General features: G+C 37.9%; 1 protein-coding gene across 1 annotated transcript in view; it reads left to right on the top strand.

The window, feature by feature from the left end:
* NDFIP1 (Nedd4 family interacting protein 1) overlaps positions 1 to 15,979 on the top strand; it is a 431,644-nt gene extending 415,665 nt beyond the window's left edge. The window contains exons 7-9 of the mRNA XM_050794951.1: positions 1,849 to 1,915; positions 5,819 to 5,924; positions 13,268 to 15,979. Coding sequence (XP_050650908.1) covers positions 1,849 to 1,915; positions 5,819 to 5,922 — 171 coding nt within the window. The 3' untranslated portion in view covers positions 5,923 to 5,924; positions 13,268 to 15,979. The remainder of the gene's footprint in view (positions 1 to 1,848; positions 1,916 to 5,818; positions 5,925 to 13,267) is intronic.
* The last annotated feature ends 3,217 nt before the right edge of the window (positions 15,980 to 19,196 follow it).

The following is a 19,196-nucleotide window of genomic DNA, read 5'->3' as shown; positions in this document are numbered from 1 at the left end:
GTTAAGAACTCAAGCCCTAAAGAGGTTTTCATTCCTTCCCTAAATCTTAATTGTTACTTTATTAACAAATAAAATGCTATATTTTAATTTTCAAACTACATTAAACTCTTGGACACCAAAGCCTCCAAGGAAAAGAGAAATAAAATTAATTCCAGTCTTTTTTTTTTTTTTTGTAACTAAATTTTCAACTGCATTTACAAAGTGGATTAAATGGGCTGCGCACGGTGGCTCACGCCTATAATCCCAGCACTTTGGGAGGCTGAGGCAGACAGATCACAAGGTCAGGAGATCGAGACCATCCTGGCTAACACGGTGAAACCCTGTCTCTACTAAAAAAATACAAAAAAAATAGCGGGACGTGGTGGCGGGGGCCTGTAGTCCCAGGTGCTCGTGAGGCTGAGGAAGGAGAATGGCGTGAACCCAGGAGGGGGAGCTTGCAGTGAGCCGAGATTGTGCCACTGCACTCCAGTCTGGGTGACAGAGTAAGACTCCGTCTCAAAAAAAAACAATCAAATGAATTAACTTGTATCAGTTAGGATGCTTTTGACTGTGAGTAACAAAAACCTAGCTCAAAATGGCCTAGAAAAAAATTTTTAATTGTTATTTTAAATGGGGAAAGTTTATTTCCCCTGAAAACAAGTCCCTGACAAGGAGGTTAGTTAAGTCAGTGGCTATTGGACATCATCAAGGTCAGCTGACCTATCAGCATATTGGCACAGATCCCCCCATGCCCTCAGGGTTAAAAGATGGCAGTTTCATGTATCAGTATTACATTGAAACACAGCAGTGCTCAAGAGAAGAAAAAGAACTATTTAAAAAAATTTTTTTCTACCACCTTTAGAAAGAACTGTTTTTTCTCTAAGAGCCAGGAAAGCTTCTCAGAAGCCCTCAACTTCCATTGGTCAGAATGGCATCCTGTGCCCATTCCTTAACCAGTTGCCAGCAAAGGAAGGGGATTACCCTGGTATACATGATAAAGCTTCCAAAGTCAAGACAAGGCCGGAGGAGTAGGAACAAAGTCAGGCCTCCTTAGAAAGAAGGCAATGATATCAGCTACTCAGGAGGCTGAGGTGGGAGGATTGCTTGAGCTCAGGAGTTCAAATCCAGCCTGTACAACATAGTGAGATCCTGTCTCTTAAAATTAATAATAATAATAATTGCTTTTGGCACTGAATAAGCAAAGTAAAACGATCATTATTGAAACACATTTCTAGAAGAGCAAATATTATGTGGGGAAAAAATGTTTTCTAAAAAACAAATTTTTGTGTACTTTCAAAATAAGGAGTTCATAAAGCTAAAAGCTATCATATTTAACAATTGCTTTTCTCTGAAAGGAAATAGATTTGCATTTATTGTAACCATTTCAAGCCAGTAATATGTAAAATACTTTCACTTATATTTTAAAATTATTCTAAAGGCTAAGCGATGGCATTGGTAGAACAAATAAGTTTTGCCGGGCACAGTAGCTCATGCCTGTAATCCCAGCACTTTCGGAGGCCAAGGTAGGTGGATCACCTGAGGTAGGGAGTTTGAAACCAACCTGACCAACATGGAGAAACTCCATCTCTACCAAAAATACAAAATTAGTCAGGCATGGTGATGCATACCTGTAATCCCAGCTACACAGGAGGCTAAGACAGGAGAATCGCTTGAACCCGGGAGGCAGAGGTTGCAGTGAGCCGAGATCGTGCCATCGCACTCTAGCCTGGGCAACAAGAGGGAAATTCTGTCTCAAAAAAAGAAAAAAAAAAGAATCAGTCTTGCATTTTGTGATTTTGTGTACCCTTAAGTTAAAATGAAAAATTGTGTCTGTTAAGCTGCTATAAAGTGTTTTGCCTTATTTTTTAGTTTTCCACCTATTTCCCTGGATATTTTGATGGTCAGTACTGGCTCTGGTGGGTGTTCCTGGTTTTAGGTAAGTGTTTTTAATGTAAGAAAAGGCAAGAAAATATTACATTAAATTTTATAAGTAAAATTACTTTTAGTAAATGTTCATCTTGATTACTGTATAGTAATATGTTAATAATTGTTAATAAACATTTTTAAAATGTTGCTTTCTTAAAGAATAGTCTTTCGTTACCGTCAGAGTAACATGCAGAGTAATAAACAGTTTCTTTGTGGTTGTAGGTTTTTCCTAACCTATACATACATTCTTCTCCTCCATGTGATCAGTGGGGTATACTGATGACTCTGTAGTCTGTCAGTTTTTTCCCCTTGTGAGCTATTGCCACACAGCATTCACAAACTCAAACCAGAATTGCTTATAGGCTTACTGCAGCCAGTTGAACTAACTTGTAAGTGCAGGTGGCCCATCTTTGGTGGGTCTATCAGTAGAAAACAGAAAATATATAACCTCACTAGACATAACTTCTGAAAGAACCACCACTGGATTTCTAGAATTCTTTAGTTTACCATTGGTGGGAATAAGAATTATTTTACAATAGGCAAGCGGACTCTTTTTTTTTTGACAGAGTCTTGCTCTGTCGCACAGGCTGGAGTGTAATGGCACAATTTCGGCTCACTGCAATCTCCACCTCCCGGGTTCAAGCAATTTTCCTTCCCCAGCCTCCCAAGTAGCTGGGATTATAGGTGTCCGCAACCACACCTAGCTAATTTTTTGTATTTTTAGTAGAGACGGTGTTTCGCCATGTTGGCCAGGCTGGTCTCGAACTTCTGACCTCAGGTGATCCACCCGCCTCAGCCTCCCAAAGTGCTGGGGTTACAGGTGTGAGCCACCATGTCCGGCCGGAATTTTTTTTAAAAATATATATACCAGGTATTTCAGGTTTCTGGTCTTTGGATTATTTTTTTTACTCTAAACATTTATTTTTAAATATTTTTTTCCTAGACATTAAAACAAAGAGATGAACATTGGAGTAAATTATTTCAATGTTGGCTTCTTGATTATTTGTAAAGAAAATATATATGATACAGTAAGAGAGACCACCATCACTTCTGTCATTTCTACAAAAGAATAACAGGGCCATCTTGTGGCTGTTAAAGACGATGCGATTGCCTCACTGTGTTTCTGTGACATCAGTTTCTCCTATCTCCTGTTTTGCTGCTTGTTGCCTCCTTAATTAAGATTCTTGGTGGTGGTGCTGCTAATGGGTCTGGCTAGCACATCCTGGCACCCACGCCTGACAGGTGCTTAATAAATTGAGGACCTGGGCCAGGCATGGTGGCTCACACCTGTAATTCCAGCATTTTTTATTTCACCTTGAGGCCAGGATTTCAAGACCAGCCTGGGCAACATAGCAATACCTCATCTCTACAAAAAATTTTTTTAAATTAGCCAAGCATGGTGGTTTGTGCTTGTAGTCCTAGCTACTCGGGAGACTGAGGCAGGAGGACCCCTTGAACCCAGGAGTTGGAGCCTGCAATGAATTATGATGGCACCACTGCACTTCAGCTTGGGTGACAGCAAGACAGTGTGTCTCTAAAAACAAAACAGTTCAGGACCTGTTTTGCCAAGACTAACAGAGCCTTGCATTGCTGACCCTACATTTTACTTAGAAAATATAAATCATTCATCACACCGTCTACCACCTCCTCAACAGCATAATCTACTCTATGATTGGTCATTAGAATTCTAAGGAAAGAGAAATAGTAATTTTTTTTCCTCTTTTGATTATTGAGAACTTTAATAATAAAAATGACCAACAGGAGAATAATTTAGAAGAAATAGTTCCTTGGCTTGCTTGTTTTCTAAACTGTACCTTTAAGAGAAAGGCTGACCACCCCTGTTTCCCCAGGTCAAATCCTGAATGGACCAAAGAAGAGCCCTTAAGCATATGTTCAGATTGATTGCTTATGGCATAAATGATTTAAGGAAATTTAATGGATTGATTCTCTTTCTATATTAAAGTTTCATGGGAGGTGGTTTTATAATACTTTATCATTGATCATTCTTGCTATGTACCATTTGCTTGTATGCGAAAAATAAGAGTTTGGCCGGGCATGGTGGCTCATGCCTGTAATCCCAGCACTTTGGGAGGCTGAGGCAGGCAGATCACTTGAGGTCAGGAGTTCGAGACCAGCATGGCCACCATGGTGAAACCCCGTCTCTACTAAAACTACAAAAATTAGCTGGGTGCAGTTGCTCATGCCTGTGATCCCAGCTACTCGGGAGGAGAATGGCTTGAACCTGAGAGACGGAGGTTGCAGTGAGCTGAGATCGTGCCACTGCACTCCAGCCTGGGCAACAGAGCAAGATTCCGTCTCAAAATACATATATATGGTAATAAGGGTTTAGATACACTTATGAGCATTTATACCCAATATTCGGGTCATTTTGGGAACTTCCCTTTTGAAGAGAACCAGTTTCATGGCTCTTGCAGAGCTGTATGCAGAGCTCCTAAGCTGGCCGCTCATGAGCTATAGTTAGCCTATAGTTTGTTTGTTCCACAGTTACTTTTAAAGTTTTTCTTAATTGGTTGCCAACATTTTAAAAATCAAAATTATTTCACATAAAACATCTGAATGTTTTTACTTTTCTTACAAGTTGGAATATCAAGCAAAGCTAGCCTACATTCCCCATGGCACCCTTTGACTAAAGCTGAGTTGTTGCTGTCTCCTCCATATAGGTCATGTGCCTTCCAGTTCAGTAAGATCCCACCACCATACCCCAGCTTAGTATTTGAAGGGGTAACCCCCTGCTCGATACTCACTTGTTGCTTTGGGTGCCAAACAGAATGATGTTCCCCAAGCTCAGAGCTGACAGCTCTTGGTAACTACTAAAAATCAGTTCAACTGTCCAAGTACAGTTTTCTGCCACTGAGTATCCCAGTAAAAGTGTTTTTTAAAAAAATGTGCTAAGGGCTCAGAGATCATCTCTGACAGAAGAAGGCCAAGAAGAGTATCCGAGTTTCCACTGGAGGTGCATATCACCTCTCTGCTGACAGTTTTAAGAGGTACAAAGTTTTGTGAATGTTATAGATTCTGGTGTCGTCACACAAAAAAGAGTCTTACTAAGAAGAGAAAAATAGGCTGGGTGCAGTGGTTCACACCTATAATCCCAATTCTTTGGGAGGCTGAGACAGGAGAATCAATTGAGCCTAGGAGTTCAAGGCCAGCCTGGGCAACATAGCGAGACGCCTATCTCTACAGAAAATTTTAAAATTAGCTGATGCCCAGCTAATGGTGGTGTGAACCTGTTATCCTAGCAACTTGGGAGGCAGAGGCAGGAGGATCATCTGGGCCCAGGAGTTCAAGCTTACAGAGCTGTGATCGTATAACTGCACTCCAGCCTGGGCAACAGAGCAAGACCCTGTCGGGAAAAAAAAAAAAATAGAGAACTAGAGTTTCAAGTTGAGACGATGAGAATTGCTGTAATAGATAAGGGGATCCTGACATCTAGTGGACAACATTATATACTGTCCACAGAAAAAACAGCTCATGACAAGGAAGGTTACATTTTTTCTTTTTACTTGAGAAAATCACAGTTATGATCTCTTTTGTTGTTGTTGTTTGGAGTTAATTATATTGGCATGCTTTTTTGGAGCTCAGTAGGTAGATTTTAATGTGTTTCTCAATGAGACTTTCGTATGTAAATGTTTGGCCGCATCTTTTATTTCCTTTTTAGACCAATTCAATTCTGAATGTGCAAAAGACACTATTGATTCTTGCATTATACCTTCTCATTGAAGGATGAATAATTTGGTATGAAAATCCTTTGCAGATTCTGGAGGAAATTGCTCATGCTTTGATTACCTTTAGCAGAAAAATAACAATGTATTGCTATCAGGAGAGGGATTTCTGGGGAGGGGACTTGCCATGGAAATTATAAATTCATTCATACTTTTCTTTTTTAAATTAGGCTTTCTCCTGTTTCTCAGAGGATTTATCAATTATGCAAAAGTTCGGAAGATGCCAGAAACTTTCTCAAATCTCCCCAGGACCAGAGTTCTCTTTATTTATTAAAGGTATTAAAGAAAAAAAATTTATTCTAGTCCCAGTGTAACCATGTGCTACGTTGTAGATTTCTGTTCGGTTTTAGAGTAAGTATCAGTGGTAGGGGGATATAGAGAAGGGAAGGAAGGCACAGTCCCTGCCTTTTAGCAGTTTCTTGTCTAGTAACAGGGATTTTTACAAAAAGCTATTGACAAAGTCAAATTAGAAAACTTGCCATAGGAGAAATTGTTACTTTGTGCTTTGACAGTGTGAAAGAGGCAGGGGTCTTAGCAGTCATCAGAAAGCTAGGATATTTGGCTGCTTGACTGAATCCAGCATCCTGAATCCCCTGCTTACTGTTGTACCAGTTCCAGAGGATGACATTCAGAAGGAAACCTTCAGGCCTAATCACTTGTCTTTGCCCCTAAATCCCAGAACCTGGAGAGACTGTGTAATACTTTAAGAACTCCGTTTATCTGGGCTGCTGACAAGCCCACCAAGTCTTCCATCTCTTAAAATTGTCATTGAGGCTTTCCTGATGGCTTTCTTCAGGTTGACATTCTGATACCACTCTAATGTAAGGAAGGTCAAACCCAAGAAAACAAGAGAAAGGACCTTTTCCCTTGCCTAGAACAGGAGGACTAAGCCCTGGCAAGGCTCTTTGACTCACACATGATTTTCCCCAGAGGCTGACATTCCATCTTACATCAGTGGCTGCCTAAAGGAAGAGGTAGAGAATCTTGAGAAAGAGTACACCAGAGAGAGCTCTCTTTGGTAACAAGTTCTAATAGACTTTCTTGGACTTGGCTGTTTGTTCCTTGGGACTTTTGGGGACTGTGTTGATCATAGAGTAGAACCTTGAGCACCACCTAGAGGCCAGTCCAGTTGAAGGTCTTAGGCAAAGCATTGTAAAGGGTAGGTGTAGTAGTTCAGATAACTTTACATGATAGTGGAGAGTGTGGGGAAGAATTTCAGAATCATCTGAGGCAGAGTGAAGAGCAAAAATAGGGAAGTATGGAGCTTGTTCAAAGGACAGTAGTTTGATTTGGGGCATAAAGGAGTATTGAGGGTCAAGGCTAAAAAGTCAGGTTGAAACAGGTTTCTGAAATAACCGTGAGCACCAAGTCCATTTAGTAGAACCATCAAATTGATAGAACCCGTGACATGTTGGGTCAATGCAAGACTAAGCCCACGTGGAACATGAATGTGTTCTGTCCTCTCAGAGTATCAGTTTATATAGGCAATCATACGCTAATAATCAGATTCTCAATTTTGAAGATTTGTGGTGGTCTCAGGAGGTATGTTTCAAGAAAATAAAGCATCTACGATAGTTCATTTTCCAAGTGATAGAACAGCATTGAAAACTTTAGGCAACAGAATAATATAATGAGACCATCTTGAATATAACAAACATTTTTTCAAGCATTGTATATATAGTAAACTAAAATTAACATTCATGGAGTTTTCCATGTGTCAGATAATAAGCATTTTACATGGATAATTAAATGTATGTAAGTAAAGAAGGCTTAAACTGCTTTTAAAGTTAGTTTCTTCAAAGAAATATATACTAGTATTCGTTACTAAAAAACAGGAATCTTTGCGTGTTTAAAAATGTGTAGCATGTCATGAATTTGAATTCAGCCACACAGTCTGGATGTAGATGAACATTCACACCACTGGCCTGGGCCTTAATGCTTATGATGTGTCTTTGTTTATGTCTGGAACATAAGAGGCTTATTAGATATTCTTTGCAGTTTTATTTAGTTACCATTGTCATCTTTCATCTATATATCTGATTGGAATTTATAGTTAGCCTTAGGTTTAACTTTTACCTATCAAGGATTCAAATGTTAATACTATTGGATTGCTACAAGTCCTCCTTATGAAGGATGCTGAAATCACCTAATATTTTCCCCCGATACATTGACACCCAAAATATACTGAGGGGACAGATTTCTTTCTCTTTAAAAAAAAAGTCGGCCGGGCGCGGTGGCTCAAGCCTGTAATCCCAGCACTTTGGGAGGCCGAGGCGGGCGGATCACAAGGTCAGGAGATCGAGACCACAGTGAAACCCCGTCTCTACTAAAAATACAAAAAATTAGCTGGGCGCGGTGGCGGGCGCCTGTAGTCCTAGCTACTCAGGAGGCTGAGGCAGGAGAATGGCGTGAACCCAGGAGGCGGAGCTTGCAGTGAGCCGAGATCGCGCCACTGCACTCCAGCCTGGGCAACAGCGTGAGACTCCGTCTCAAAAAAAAAAAAAAAAAAGTCATCGATTCTGTAGGTGTAGTTTAATGTTAGCTCTGAATTTCTAAATGGACTGAGATCACACCTCTGCCTATTCTCTTCATCCTTCAGTTAGAAGGAAATTTGGATCTTTATTAGGGGATTGCATACCTTCTTCATCTTGGTTCTAAGCATAAGAAATAGCAGTCCAGTTGACAGAAAGCCTGAACGTCTCGGTTTTCCTGTGTTGTTTGGTACTTTACTGAAAATTTTGTTGTTATTGTTTGGATTTTCTAAAATTTCTGAAATGTTTTTTGATGTTCTAAATTTAAAACTATGCATGTGGGGTTGTGATTTGAAGTAGGCAGTCCTTAGTAATAATAATGTTGTAGGAACTGCTAAGGGAGATTGAAGTGATGAACTTGCGGGTGCTTCAGGAGTATACATTAAGAGTTGTCAGAAACGTACTCAGGTAAATGAATGCACTCCATTGGAGGGCATAATAGAGTTTATTTGCTTTTCTGTTTAACTGTGATACCCTGGTTTATTTGAAATCATTCCTGACACACCCAGAGAATTCAGAGCTCTAAATTAAGGGTTTGAGGAACTTACAGCAGACTTTAGAATTCTAATGACTTCACTAATTTTCCAGGGATCCCCAGAGGGAACCTGAAAAGCCATAATATCCTATGGGACTGAGTTCCCTTTGTCCATTGAAAGGGTAAGAACTATGTCCAGATCCAGATGTAGAATCCTTTCTTTCTCTAGTTCAGAGGACATTTAGTTTAATTTTGTTAGAAGACATACTAGGAAACTGTCATGTGAAGTATGAAAGCTTTATTTTTTTTCCTCCCTATGGATTCTTTATTATGTTTATCACAGTTTTTAAAAAGTCATTATCTGCTAATTCCAACATCAAGATAGATAAGTCTATTTGTATTGATGGATTTTTTCTCTTGATTCTGGGTTACATTTTCCTGTTTTTACATACCTGGCCAGTCGTTTCTTTGTTGCAGCATTGTCAGTTATCATGTTGTAGAGATTGTGAGCTCTGAATTTTGTCAGAAGGTTGTTGAGTTTTTGCCTAGCAGGCAGTCAGATTACTAAAGGATAACTTTGATCTTATTTCTAACTGTCATGTACAGTGATTCTTCTAGAGAGATAGGGGTAGGGGAGAGGGAAAATGTAGTTTAAAAAAACCTAGGCTAACTCCTGCTGAGGAAAATCACTGGTAAATTAGTGACTCCTCTGCTAAATTGCCTGTCTTGACATTGTCAACCTGAAGTCATCAAAAGGATCAGAATACAGAGTTTATGCAAGTAGAAAGCTGGGAATGGCCAATCAGAGAACACAAACTTTAGAAGATGGGGTCAGTGTTCCCAAAAGCTTTATTTTCTTTTATGGACTTCTACTTCTTTGATGGAGATGTCACCAGTTAAACGATAGCTGAAGAAAGACACAGGTAGGGAATTTTTAAAATAACTTTGCTGGAAAGATACAGATACAGAATTTTTAAAATAACTTCACCATAACAGAAAAATAATACTTTCCATATTGTACTAGGATTTGGCAATTTACTACAAAAGGGTGTAAGAATAGTGACTTTTATAGTCAGGCTACCTAAAATATAGTACAAATAAACCAATCTTGAAGTGATCCCGAAACACCTCTTTCTAATCAGCCAAGTAGATGTTACAAAAGCTAAACATTAGAGCTCATGTACTGCTATAATAGGGGCAGCTCTCAGGTTCTCTTTCAGAGTCCGTTTAAGCTTAAGGGAGGGAAAATGTATTAATAAGCTGTTATCTGTTTTCCTACTTCATAACAAAATGCCAGAAGGAACTGCTAAAGGTGTGCACAGTGGCCATCAAGAAGTATGTGACTGGGCAGGGCGCAGTGGCTCTCGACTGTAATCCCAGCACTTTGGGAGGCCGAGGTGGGCAGGTCACCTGAGGTTAGAAGTTTGAGACCAGCCTGGCCAACATGATGAAACCCCATCTCTACTAAAAATGCAAAAATTAGCTGGGCGTGGTGGTGTGCACCTCTAATCCCAGCTACTTGGGAGGCTGAGGCAGAAGAATAACTTGAACCCAGGAGGTGGAGGTTGCATTGAGCCAAGATCATGCCACTACACTCCAGCCTGGGCAACTGAGCAAGACTCTGTCTCCAAAAAAAAAAAAAAAAAAAAAAAAAAGTATGTGACCGAGGAAGCAGAAGAAACAGACAACCTGTTATAAACATCTGTACCTGAAATGGTAAAAAATGTAAAGTGTTTATACTTGTTCCTATTTACCAGTTCACTGGAAAATACATTTTTATGGATTACCACCTCCTCTGATGCTGCCAGGTGAATGAGGAGTTAGCTACAGTAATAACGTGGTAACACAGTTGATTGGTTATATATTGGTTATAATAGTGTCTTATAACACTATTTGTGTGGTACCAAAAGCACTTGTACATACGAAGCATAATGTATTTTAAAATTATTTATTTTAACTACATCTGAAATAGAAGGAAAAAGAGGAGGTTTTTGAGCCCTAGCATTAATGAACTAGGGCCTTCATATTTAAAAAGTGACCTAGTGACCTGTACCTATTAGGCATCAAATATTTTAATTTTTTTCCATGTGATAACAGACACTTTCATTTCTCCTTTTCTGTAATTTTTCTCCTATGCCTTAATATCTCTTTTATTAAAGGAAATTCATCTCAAGGTAAAGGTTTACTTATTGGACTGTGTTATAAGATAGCAAGATAGTAGAAATGGTGTTTCCAGTAGAATTTTTGCTAAACAAAATTTACATAATATCTCCAAGAAGAACTGGTTGTCTTCCTGTTGGAATTAAATGATCTGTAGGATGGCCGGGCGCGGTGGCTCAAGCCTGTAATCCCAGCACTTTGGGAGGCCGAGACCGGCGGATCATGAGGTCAGGAGATCGAGACCATCCTGGCTAACCCAGTGAAACCCCGTCTCTACTAAAAAATACAAAAAAAACTAGCCGGGCGAGGCGGCGGGCACCTGTAGTCCCAGCTACTCGGGAGGCTGAGGCAGGAGAATGGCGTGAACCCAGGAGGCGGAGCTTGCAGTGAGCTGAGATCTGGCCACTGCACTCCAGCCTGGGCGACAGACCGAGACTCCGTCTCAAAAAAAAAAAAATAATAAATAAATAAATGATCTGTAGGCTATTGGATTCCTTTTTTTTACAAAGTGATCTGATCTACAATTTAGTAATGTGGTCCAGAGTCCCTAAGATCTGTTTGTCCTTCAGTTTGCGTACTGCCAGCATTTCTGTAACACTGCCATTCAAGCCTCCAAGTCTCAGACAGCAGTGCCTGCTAGCAGTCTTTCATTTGGAAATTGTGTGGTGATTGAGATTACCCACTGGTCACCTATCTAGGTCCTCTTGAGAGATTTTAATTTAATTTAATTTAATTTTTGCTTTTCTTACTGAACGAGCAAAGGGATTTTTAATGTTTGTTGGGTGGCAGGCTTTGACTTTGAGGAATCTATTAAAGCTGTTTACCTATGCTAAAGCATCATAAACTAAGGTAGTAACCAGGTAATTGTACCATATTGCATATTCTTGCAAACTCTGTTTTGACCTACTAGTCACTGTTTCATCAGTTTTCATCTATTAAACTGATAAAACAGAAATTACTTATGTTTATAATGAGTCTGGCCTCATTGCAAAAATGTTCATTTAATATTCATTTGCCAATTTTCTTTTTGCTTCTACTTGGCTTTAGAATTCCTTATATTCTTGTGTCTCTGTCTCTGTGCTTTCCGAGGTCTTTCAGTCTCTTATATCTCAATCTAAAGAAAAGATGTCCTTGTATCAGTTTCAGTGGTTTACTTCAAATCACAATACCAGTGAATTTATAGTTTGGAAAAATGTTGATAATATTAAAATATGTTAATTTCCTCCAGTGTGTTTGTAGTGTCTCTCCATTTTGGCAGCCTTTTAAATATTTATGCAGTAATTAATCAGAAAAGATACAGAAGACGTCAGGCATAGTAGCGCACACCTGTTAGTCCCAGTTACTTGGGGGGCTGAGGCAGAAGTATGGCTTGAGCCCCGGAGGTGTAGGTTGCAGTGAGCCAAGCTCGCGCCACTGCACTCCAGCCTGAGTGACAGACTCTTGTCTCCAAAAGAAAAAAAAAAGAAAGAAAAGAAAGAAAAGACACAGAAGAGTTTCTTGTGGCTTTTACAGTAATCTGGGGGATAGAAAAGTAAGTTATGGACCTATATGTGAGCCCATCCAACTCTTACTTGTTGCTGAGTACCACAAAATAGTTTCTCAATAAATATTTATTAAGCAGTAAGTGTATCTCTTTAGTGTTTCTTTTGTTGTTAATATTTCTTCTTTTATTGTTAATATAGGGAATTACTTGTAGTTTTTCACAAGTTGTTTTCATGAGAACCAAAACAATGTACTAGTACAGAAATGCCTCAAAGTATTAGATGAAAACTGCATTTAGTAAAATGCATAGGCATTATTTTGAGAGCATTTATTTCAGTCGGATACATTCCTTTCTTAAAATTAGTTTGAAACTACATATATTATTTTAAGAGAAACATGTCCCCAAAATACAATGACTTTTTTGGAAAACTTGTTTTTTAAAAGTATTTGTGGTACCTGTGAGTTTATCCTTGTTTTCTAATTTTGCCATGCTCAATTGAGGTATAGCATGACATCGTTGACATCCTTACTGGAAATCTTCCTTGTGCAATATCTAGTGGAATTGTTAGGGTAAACAGTAGCTTCAGATATATTAGGAAAATTACCTGTGCACTTGGATTATGCTCTCTGTCCCAAGTTACAGTCACTGCTGACAGGGTTAAGTGTGGGATGCAGTAGCACTGCTTCCATTCTATTCTTTTGTTAAGAGGTTTGGAAAGAGAGACTCCTGACTTCAGGAGTTTTTAGAAAAAGCATTCCAGTTTTTTCTAGTTCTAGAGGCCTTGATAACTTTAAGAACTGAAATTTTAATGTTTATTGAATACCATGATGTCAGTATACAGTAATCTTAAAACTATGTTAAAATGCACTTGTGTCTCCAAACATCCTGCCTTCTTTTGTGACTACATCCTTCTCTTAGCCAAAATAACAAGCTAACTAGAGTTTCAATATTCAATATCCTTCTCTGGCAGATGTTTTCTGGCAAAGGCCTTCCTGCATTTATGAATTCTCTCTCAAGAAGCAAGAGAACACCTGCAGGAAGTGAATCAAGATGCAGAACACAGAGGAATAATCACCTGCTTTAAAAAAATAAAGTACTGTTGAAAAGATCATTTCTCTCTATTTGTTCCTAGGTGTAAAATTTTAATAGTTAATGCAGAATTCTGTAATCATTGAATCATTAGTGGTTAATGTTTGAAAAAGCTCTTGCAATCAAGTCTGTGATGTATTAATAATGCCTTATATATTGTTTGTAGTCATTTTAAGTAGCATGAGCCATGTCCCTGTAGTCAGTAGGGGGCAGTCTTGCTTTATTCATCCTCCATCTCAAAGTGAACTTGGAATTAAATATTTTATTGTAAGATATGTATAATGCTGGCCATTTTAAAGGGGTTTTCTCAAAAGTTAAACTTTTGTTACTATGTTTTTGCACATAATCCATATTTGCTGTTCAAATTAATCTAGAAATTCAATTCTGTGTCAACACCTGGAAGCAAAATCATAGTGCAAAAATACATTGAAGGTGTGGTCAAAAATATGTCTTTAATTGGTAAATAATAAGCGTTAATTTTTTATAGCCTGTATTCACAATTTTGCAATACTTTATTGTACCTAAGGGATTCTAAAGGTGTTGTCACTGTATAAAATAGAAAGGACTAGGATACAAATGAAACTTAATTACTAAAATGTAATTCTTGACACTCTTTCTATAATTAGAGTCCCTCACCCCCATCCCCACCCCCACCCCCCCTTATTTTCCTTTTATCTCCTGATGATTAGGCCAAAGGCTGGGAGTAAGGAGAGGATTAGGTACTTAGGAGCAAAGAAGTAGCTTGGAACTTTTGAGATGATCCCTAACATACTGTACTACTTGCTTTTACAATGTGTTAGCAGAAACCAGTGGGTTATAATGTAGAATGATGTGCTTTCTGCCCAAGTGGTAATTCATCTTGGTTTGCTATGTTAAAACTGTAAATACAACAGAACATTAATAAATATCTCTTGTGTAGCACCTTTTACTGTAGATTAGTGCTTAATTTCTTGGCTTGCATTTGTTGATTGCTAAGGCAATTTTTTCTAATCTTAGGGAATAATTCAGTAGATGTGATTAAAAAGCTAATGTTGGATCAGGTTTTTTTTCTTCATTTTCAGCACAAGAAGTCCTCTTCTTTCATATCCTACTAAATACATTCCTAAAAATGTATATGAACATTGGTTCTGTAAAAGATAATGGACTAAAAAAGTAGAGAAGAGTTGTAGAGATCTTAAATCATTCTGGAATTCCTAATTATGCTTCAATTTTTAGACATAATTTTAGATGATTTATTTCCAGTGTTTTCTGCATGTTCTCATTTGTTCTTTTTCTCAGTTGAATGCACCAACTGGTTTGAGTCCTGTGAGCATTCAGTCAGTTGAAATTAAAGATTCCTCATTTCTCCTGATTTCTATTCTTGTCTCCATGTTACATTTAGAGACCAGTGGTTTTTATGATATCAGCCATTTGATTTTTTTTATTTTCTATTTAAGAAATATAAAGAAAAAATACACCAAGATGGTCAAATTACTACACAAATCAGCACCAGCACAGTCTGATAGCTGCAAATGTCCATTCATCTGCTGTGTGTGAATATCCAGAATCAGCATAGGAAGTCATTTAGGATGTCAGTATATAATGCACAGAATTGTGGGTTGTTTGAAAGCCAAACAGGAAAATTAGGAGCCTCCTGGATTGACATTTCAATTATCCTTCCAACCAGTTTATGGATTATTATGAATAATAGTATAGTGTGTTCTTGTTCAGAAGTTATATTTGATAATAGAGGAGGGAGTTTTATGAAAGCTTCTTTGAAGATTTTTTTTTTTTTTTTCCATTTTAAATCAGATTATATCAACAATGGAGTTTGGAATTTTGTATGGCCTATAATGTTTTAAGTTCCAGAATGAAAAGGTCCGTAACAATCTGAATAGATGTGGACACATATAGCAGAGAGAACTATGTACATTATCTTGCAGAACGAAATAGAAGGGTCCTAAATCACATTAACTCAAACATTGTAGACTAGCTTTGTGTTTATTCTTCAGGTCCTTGTGCCTTATTTGGTTTTGTATATTCAACGAACTGAAATATTTGGAATTCCTATTTCTACATATTTGGTAGTCCATAAGACTTTGTCAAATGTAAACCTACAGTTTGATGTGCTTTAAAATACCTAGTCAAGAGGATGATTTCTCTTTAATCGCTTAAATGTTCTGAAAGTTAAAATCTTTTGAGGCACATAAAGTTGGCACCATATATCATCTGGAGTCCTTACTGGTATTCAGGATGAAAATGTTCATGCTGCATTGTTGATTCTCATTTTTCTCTCCCATTTTCTTTCTCACTTGGATACGTTAATACTGATAATGGATAAAGGGTGAGATTTTATAATAAATGGTTTTAGAAAGGTATTCATAGGAACCGTGGTTATTGAGTTTATGGAGTAAACTAGCTTGGACCTTGGGCTACAGGACAACTAGGATTCACCCGTAACGACACAGTGGCCTGTGTTTCTTAACTTCTTGTTGCCATTTGAAACTCTGTACTCCTATGTTTAAAGGGTTCTGTATAGTCATTTTTTTTTTCAGAAAGTTACATTGCTTTGTATAGAAATAAAGGCATTATTAAAATTTGCTTGTTAAAAAAACAATAAGAATGAATATCTTTACTAATAGGATTGATTTTGTTTAGAGTTTTAAAGAAACAACAAAATTTTTAGTGAAGTAAATGATTTTTTTTCCCCTTTGCTTTCTTACTACAAATCTGACTTGAGCTCTGGCCCACCGTGTCATTATTAGTACAGATGAAGTTTTGCTTGGTCTTCACTGTGTTCTTTTACTAAAATATACTCTACTTAGCTATAAATGGTTTACATTCAAAGGAAGAAATAAATTACTGAAGTGGAGTATCAGGACCAATAGAAGTGATACTTCAATTTGAGTGATTGCCTGAGGGGGCAAGATTCTGAGGTGAGAATCGACAAAACTAGACCCCAGCAAAACTAAACCCCTGGCCTCAGGCTTTACATCCAGTCCAATGCCCTCTTCCCATTGTCCCAACCTTCTGAAGGGTTGGTGTGTAAACATTGACATAAAATGAAAAAGATCATTTGGCCATGCTTGTAAACATCAGTAATCTAATTTTAACTTAAAACATGCTAAGAATAGACATAGAATTGTACATTTATGTAAAGTAGGAGGGTGTGTGTATGTGTGTTTGCAGAGATGGATGAATAGATTTTTTTTTTTTTTTTTTTTTGAGACAGGGTCTCACTCTGTAGCCCAGGCTTAAGTACAGTGTCGTGATCTCAGCTCACTGCAACCTCCACCTTCCAGGCTCAAGTCATCCCACCTCAGCCTCCCAAGGAGCTGGGACTACAGGCATGTGCCACCACACCCGGCTAATTTTTGTATTTTTAGTAGAGACAGGGTTTTGCCGTGTTGCCCAGACTGGTCTTGAACTCCTGGGCTCAAGGAATCCGCCTGCCTCGGCCTGCTGGAATTACAGGCGTGAGCCACCTCACTTGGCCAGTAGGAGGGTATATTTTATGAAAAAGTAATTGTGACCCCTATTACCTACCTGAATCTGGTTCTTGGTTAAACCTCAGTGGTGAATATAGGTTAATCATGTGCAAAATGTATAATAATTTTCAGGTTCTGTGGGTGGTTCAGCTATTTAGAAGATTTTCACCTCTCAGGCTTTTAGAATATGATTTGAGGGATGATGAGGGTCATAGCAGAAGGCAAAATATGCTTCCACAGATGGTTTGTAGATTTAAAAAAATTTTTTTTTGCATATTTTAAAGCCTAAATAGTATTTCTAGCCTATAAGATGGATAAGGTGGATTGGGTGAGAGCATTTGTTAAAGCAGTAGTACAGTACTCTTGCATCTCCTTTTTCCTTTTGCATTTACCTGTACACGTTTGTGTATGCGTATAGTTGTGTTCTTTTAGACTACCTACAGAAAGCGCTCTTTGACAAGTAGCGTCTGCACGTTGGTTCTTTGTAGGCCCTGCTATTAACGTAGAAGACATCTCATAGAAATACACTGGGAATTCCCAAAAGGGAGAGTAAGTTTAGGTTGAATGTAAAAGAGGTTTTCAGGAGGAAATGATGGTTGTAGAAATTGATTTTGTATCATCTCCATTCTAAAAAGAAGCTATTTTATAACCCAGTTTATTGTATCACCTACAACTTTATGGCCTATGGAAAGAACTGCTCTTATGTAAAGTATATGAATTGAGAGCTGTCCTCCCAAGGCCAGTTTCCCTGACTATAAAATCTGAAATAGTCCATCTACTGCATGGCATTTTAATCCCCTCAGTCCTCCAGTTATTCTCGGAATTTTCTACTTGTAGGATAAATATGTTACTCAAAGGTTTTGGGTTAATTTTTATACCTGTTTTTACTAAAGCCTGTTTCTTTTTTTCTTTACCAAAAAGCATTGTCTTCTGATTTTGAGAGTTTTAATTCTTAAGTTTATCAATTGATGAATTAATAAAATGTAAATGTAAATTCACATCTCTTAAACCTGAATACAGAACATATGAATATAGAGGATTCTCTTGCATTTATGCAGGATTTTACCTAGGTCAGAAACTGAGATGCAATTGTGTGAAATAGAAGTCGTCCAACCTGCTTTGTATGTTGTTCATTCTGCTCTAAAAGCAGCTAATTTTAATCATTTATGTAGGAAATGTTTCACAGACTTTTCCCCATTCATTAGTGATTGCAGATTCATAGACATCAAAACTGAGAAAAGTGGTTAGTTTAGTGCTGGAGATTAGTGCTGGAGCTCTGGGAAGATGGCAGTATTCATTGTCATTCTTCAGTTGTCTGGAAGGTTCACGAGTGATATACGCAGCCTGGGAAACAAGAAAATAGGTCAAAAATCTAAAAGAAATCTCTAAAATAGAGAAGAAGATTTCCCTGACAAAGCATTATTAGAAAAAGCATAAAACTAAGGAAGTTCTGCCTTCTGGTTATGAAACCCAGCCTGATTCTAATGAAATTCATCCAAAATGCCAAAGCTAGAGTGATTTTCACCTTGCATAGCTGGGTTTGCATTCGTGTCCCGTGCTGAGAGCTGCTTTGCCTCTCACTTCCCCTCCCCCATTTAAGCCAGCTACTTCCTGTGCCAAGTTGGAGAGGATTGGAGCAACCTATCATCATAACTGGGCTAGAGTTATTCTTGATGAAACTTCCCTCTTTTCATTTGCAGAACCGTCAGAAATGCCTAAAATGCTACTTAAGTGGGGTTTTAGAAAGAATTTTGCCATCTGCTTCCTGATTCCACATCTTTATTTTGACAGAACATTTCATAGGCCGTATTTGGCAGTTCCTCTGTTTGGATGTCATTTTAATATGTTGCTTTTTTCTCTGATTATCAACACTGAAGATTTTCATGTATTTGATTTATTTCCAGTTTATATTTTAACAGATTGCAGATAAATCAGTGATTGCAGAGAAATCAGATGGATCAACATTTTCACCAACTATTTATTACTTTTTATGTATTTTTATTTATTACTAGTATGCTTTGATACTGTATAGTTGATGAAAATAGTGGGCACTGGTGACCTGAAGAAGCAAAATTAGTAGTACATATTTTTCTAGGTTTGACTCAGTGACTCTCAAGCCCTAGATCTGTATACGCATGGTTGTCTGTAGGACAAAAATCATCTTTTTTTCCTCTTTTTGGTTAATTATATATTTTGTCCCTGAGACTGTGTGTGAAGTGAGTTGAATCTGTATAACCTGTTTTTGTCCGTAAGCTCTTCTCTGATTTAGCAGTTCTCTAGATTTAGGTATTGGAATTACATATATATATATATATATTTTTTTTTTTTTCTTCTTCTCCAATG

Source organism: Macaca thibetana, chromosome 6 (genome assembly GCF_024542745.1).
Source record: "Macaca thibetana thibetana isolate TM-01 chromosome 6, ASM2454274v1, whole genome shotgun sequence".
Taxonomy (NCBI): Eukaryota; Metazoa; Chordata; class Mammalia; order Primates; family Cercopithecidae; genus Macaca; species Macaca thibetana.
This window is presented reverse-complemented; position numbering and strand designations above follow the sequence as displayed.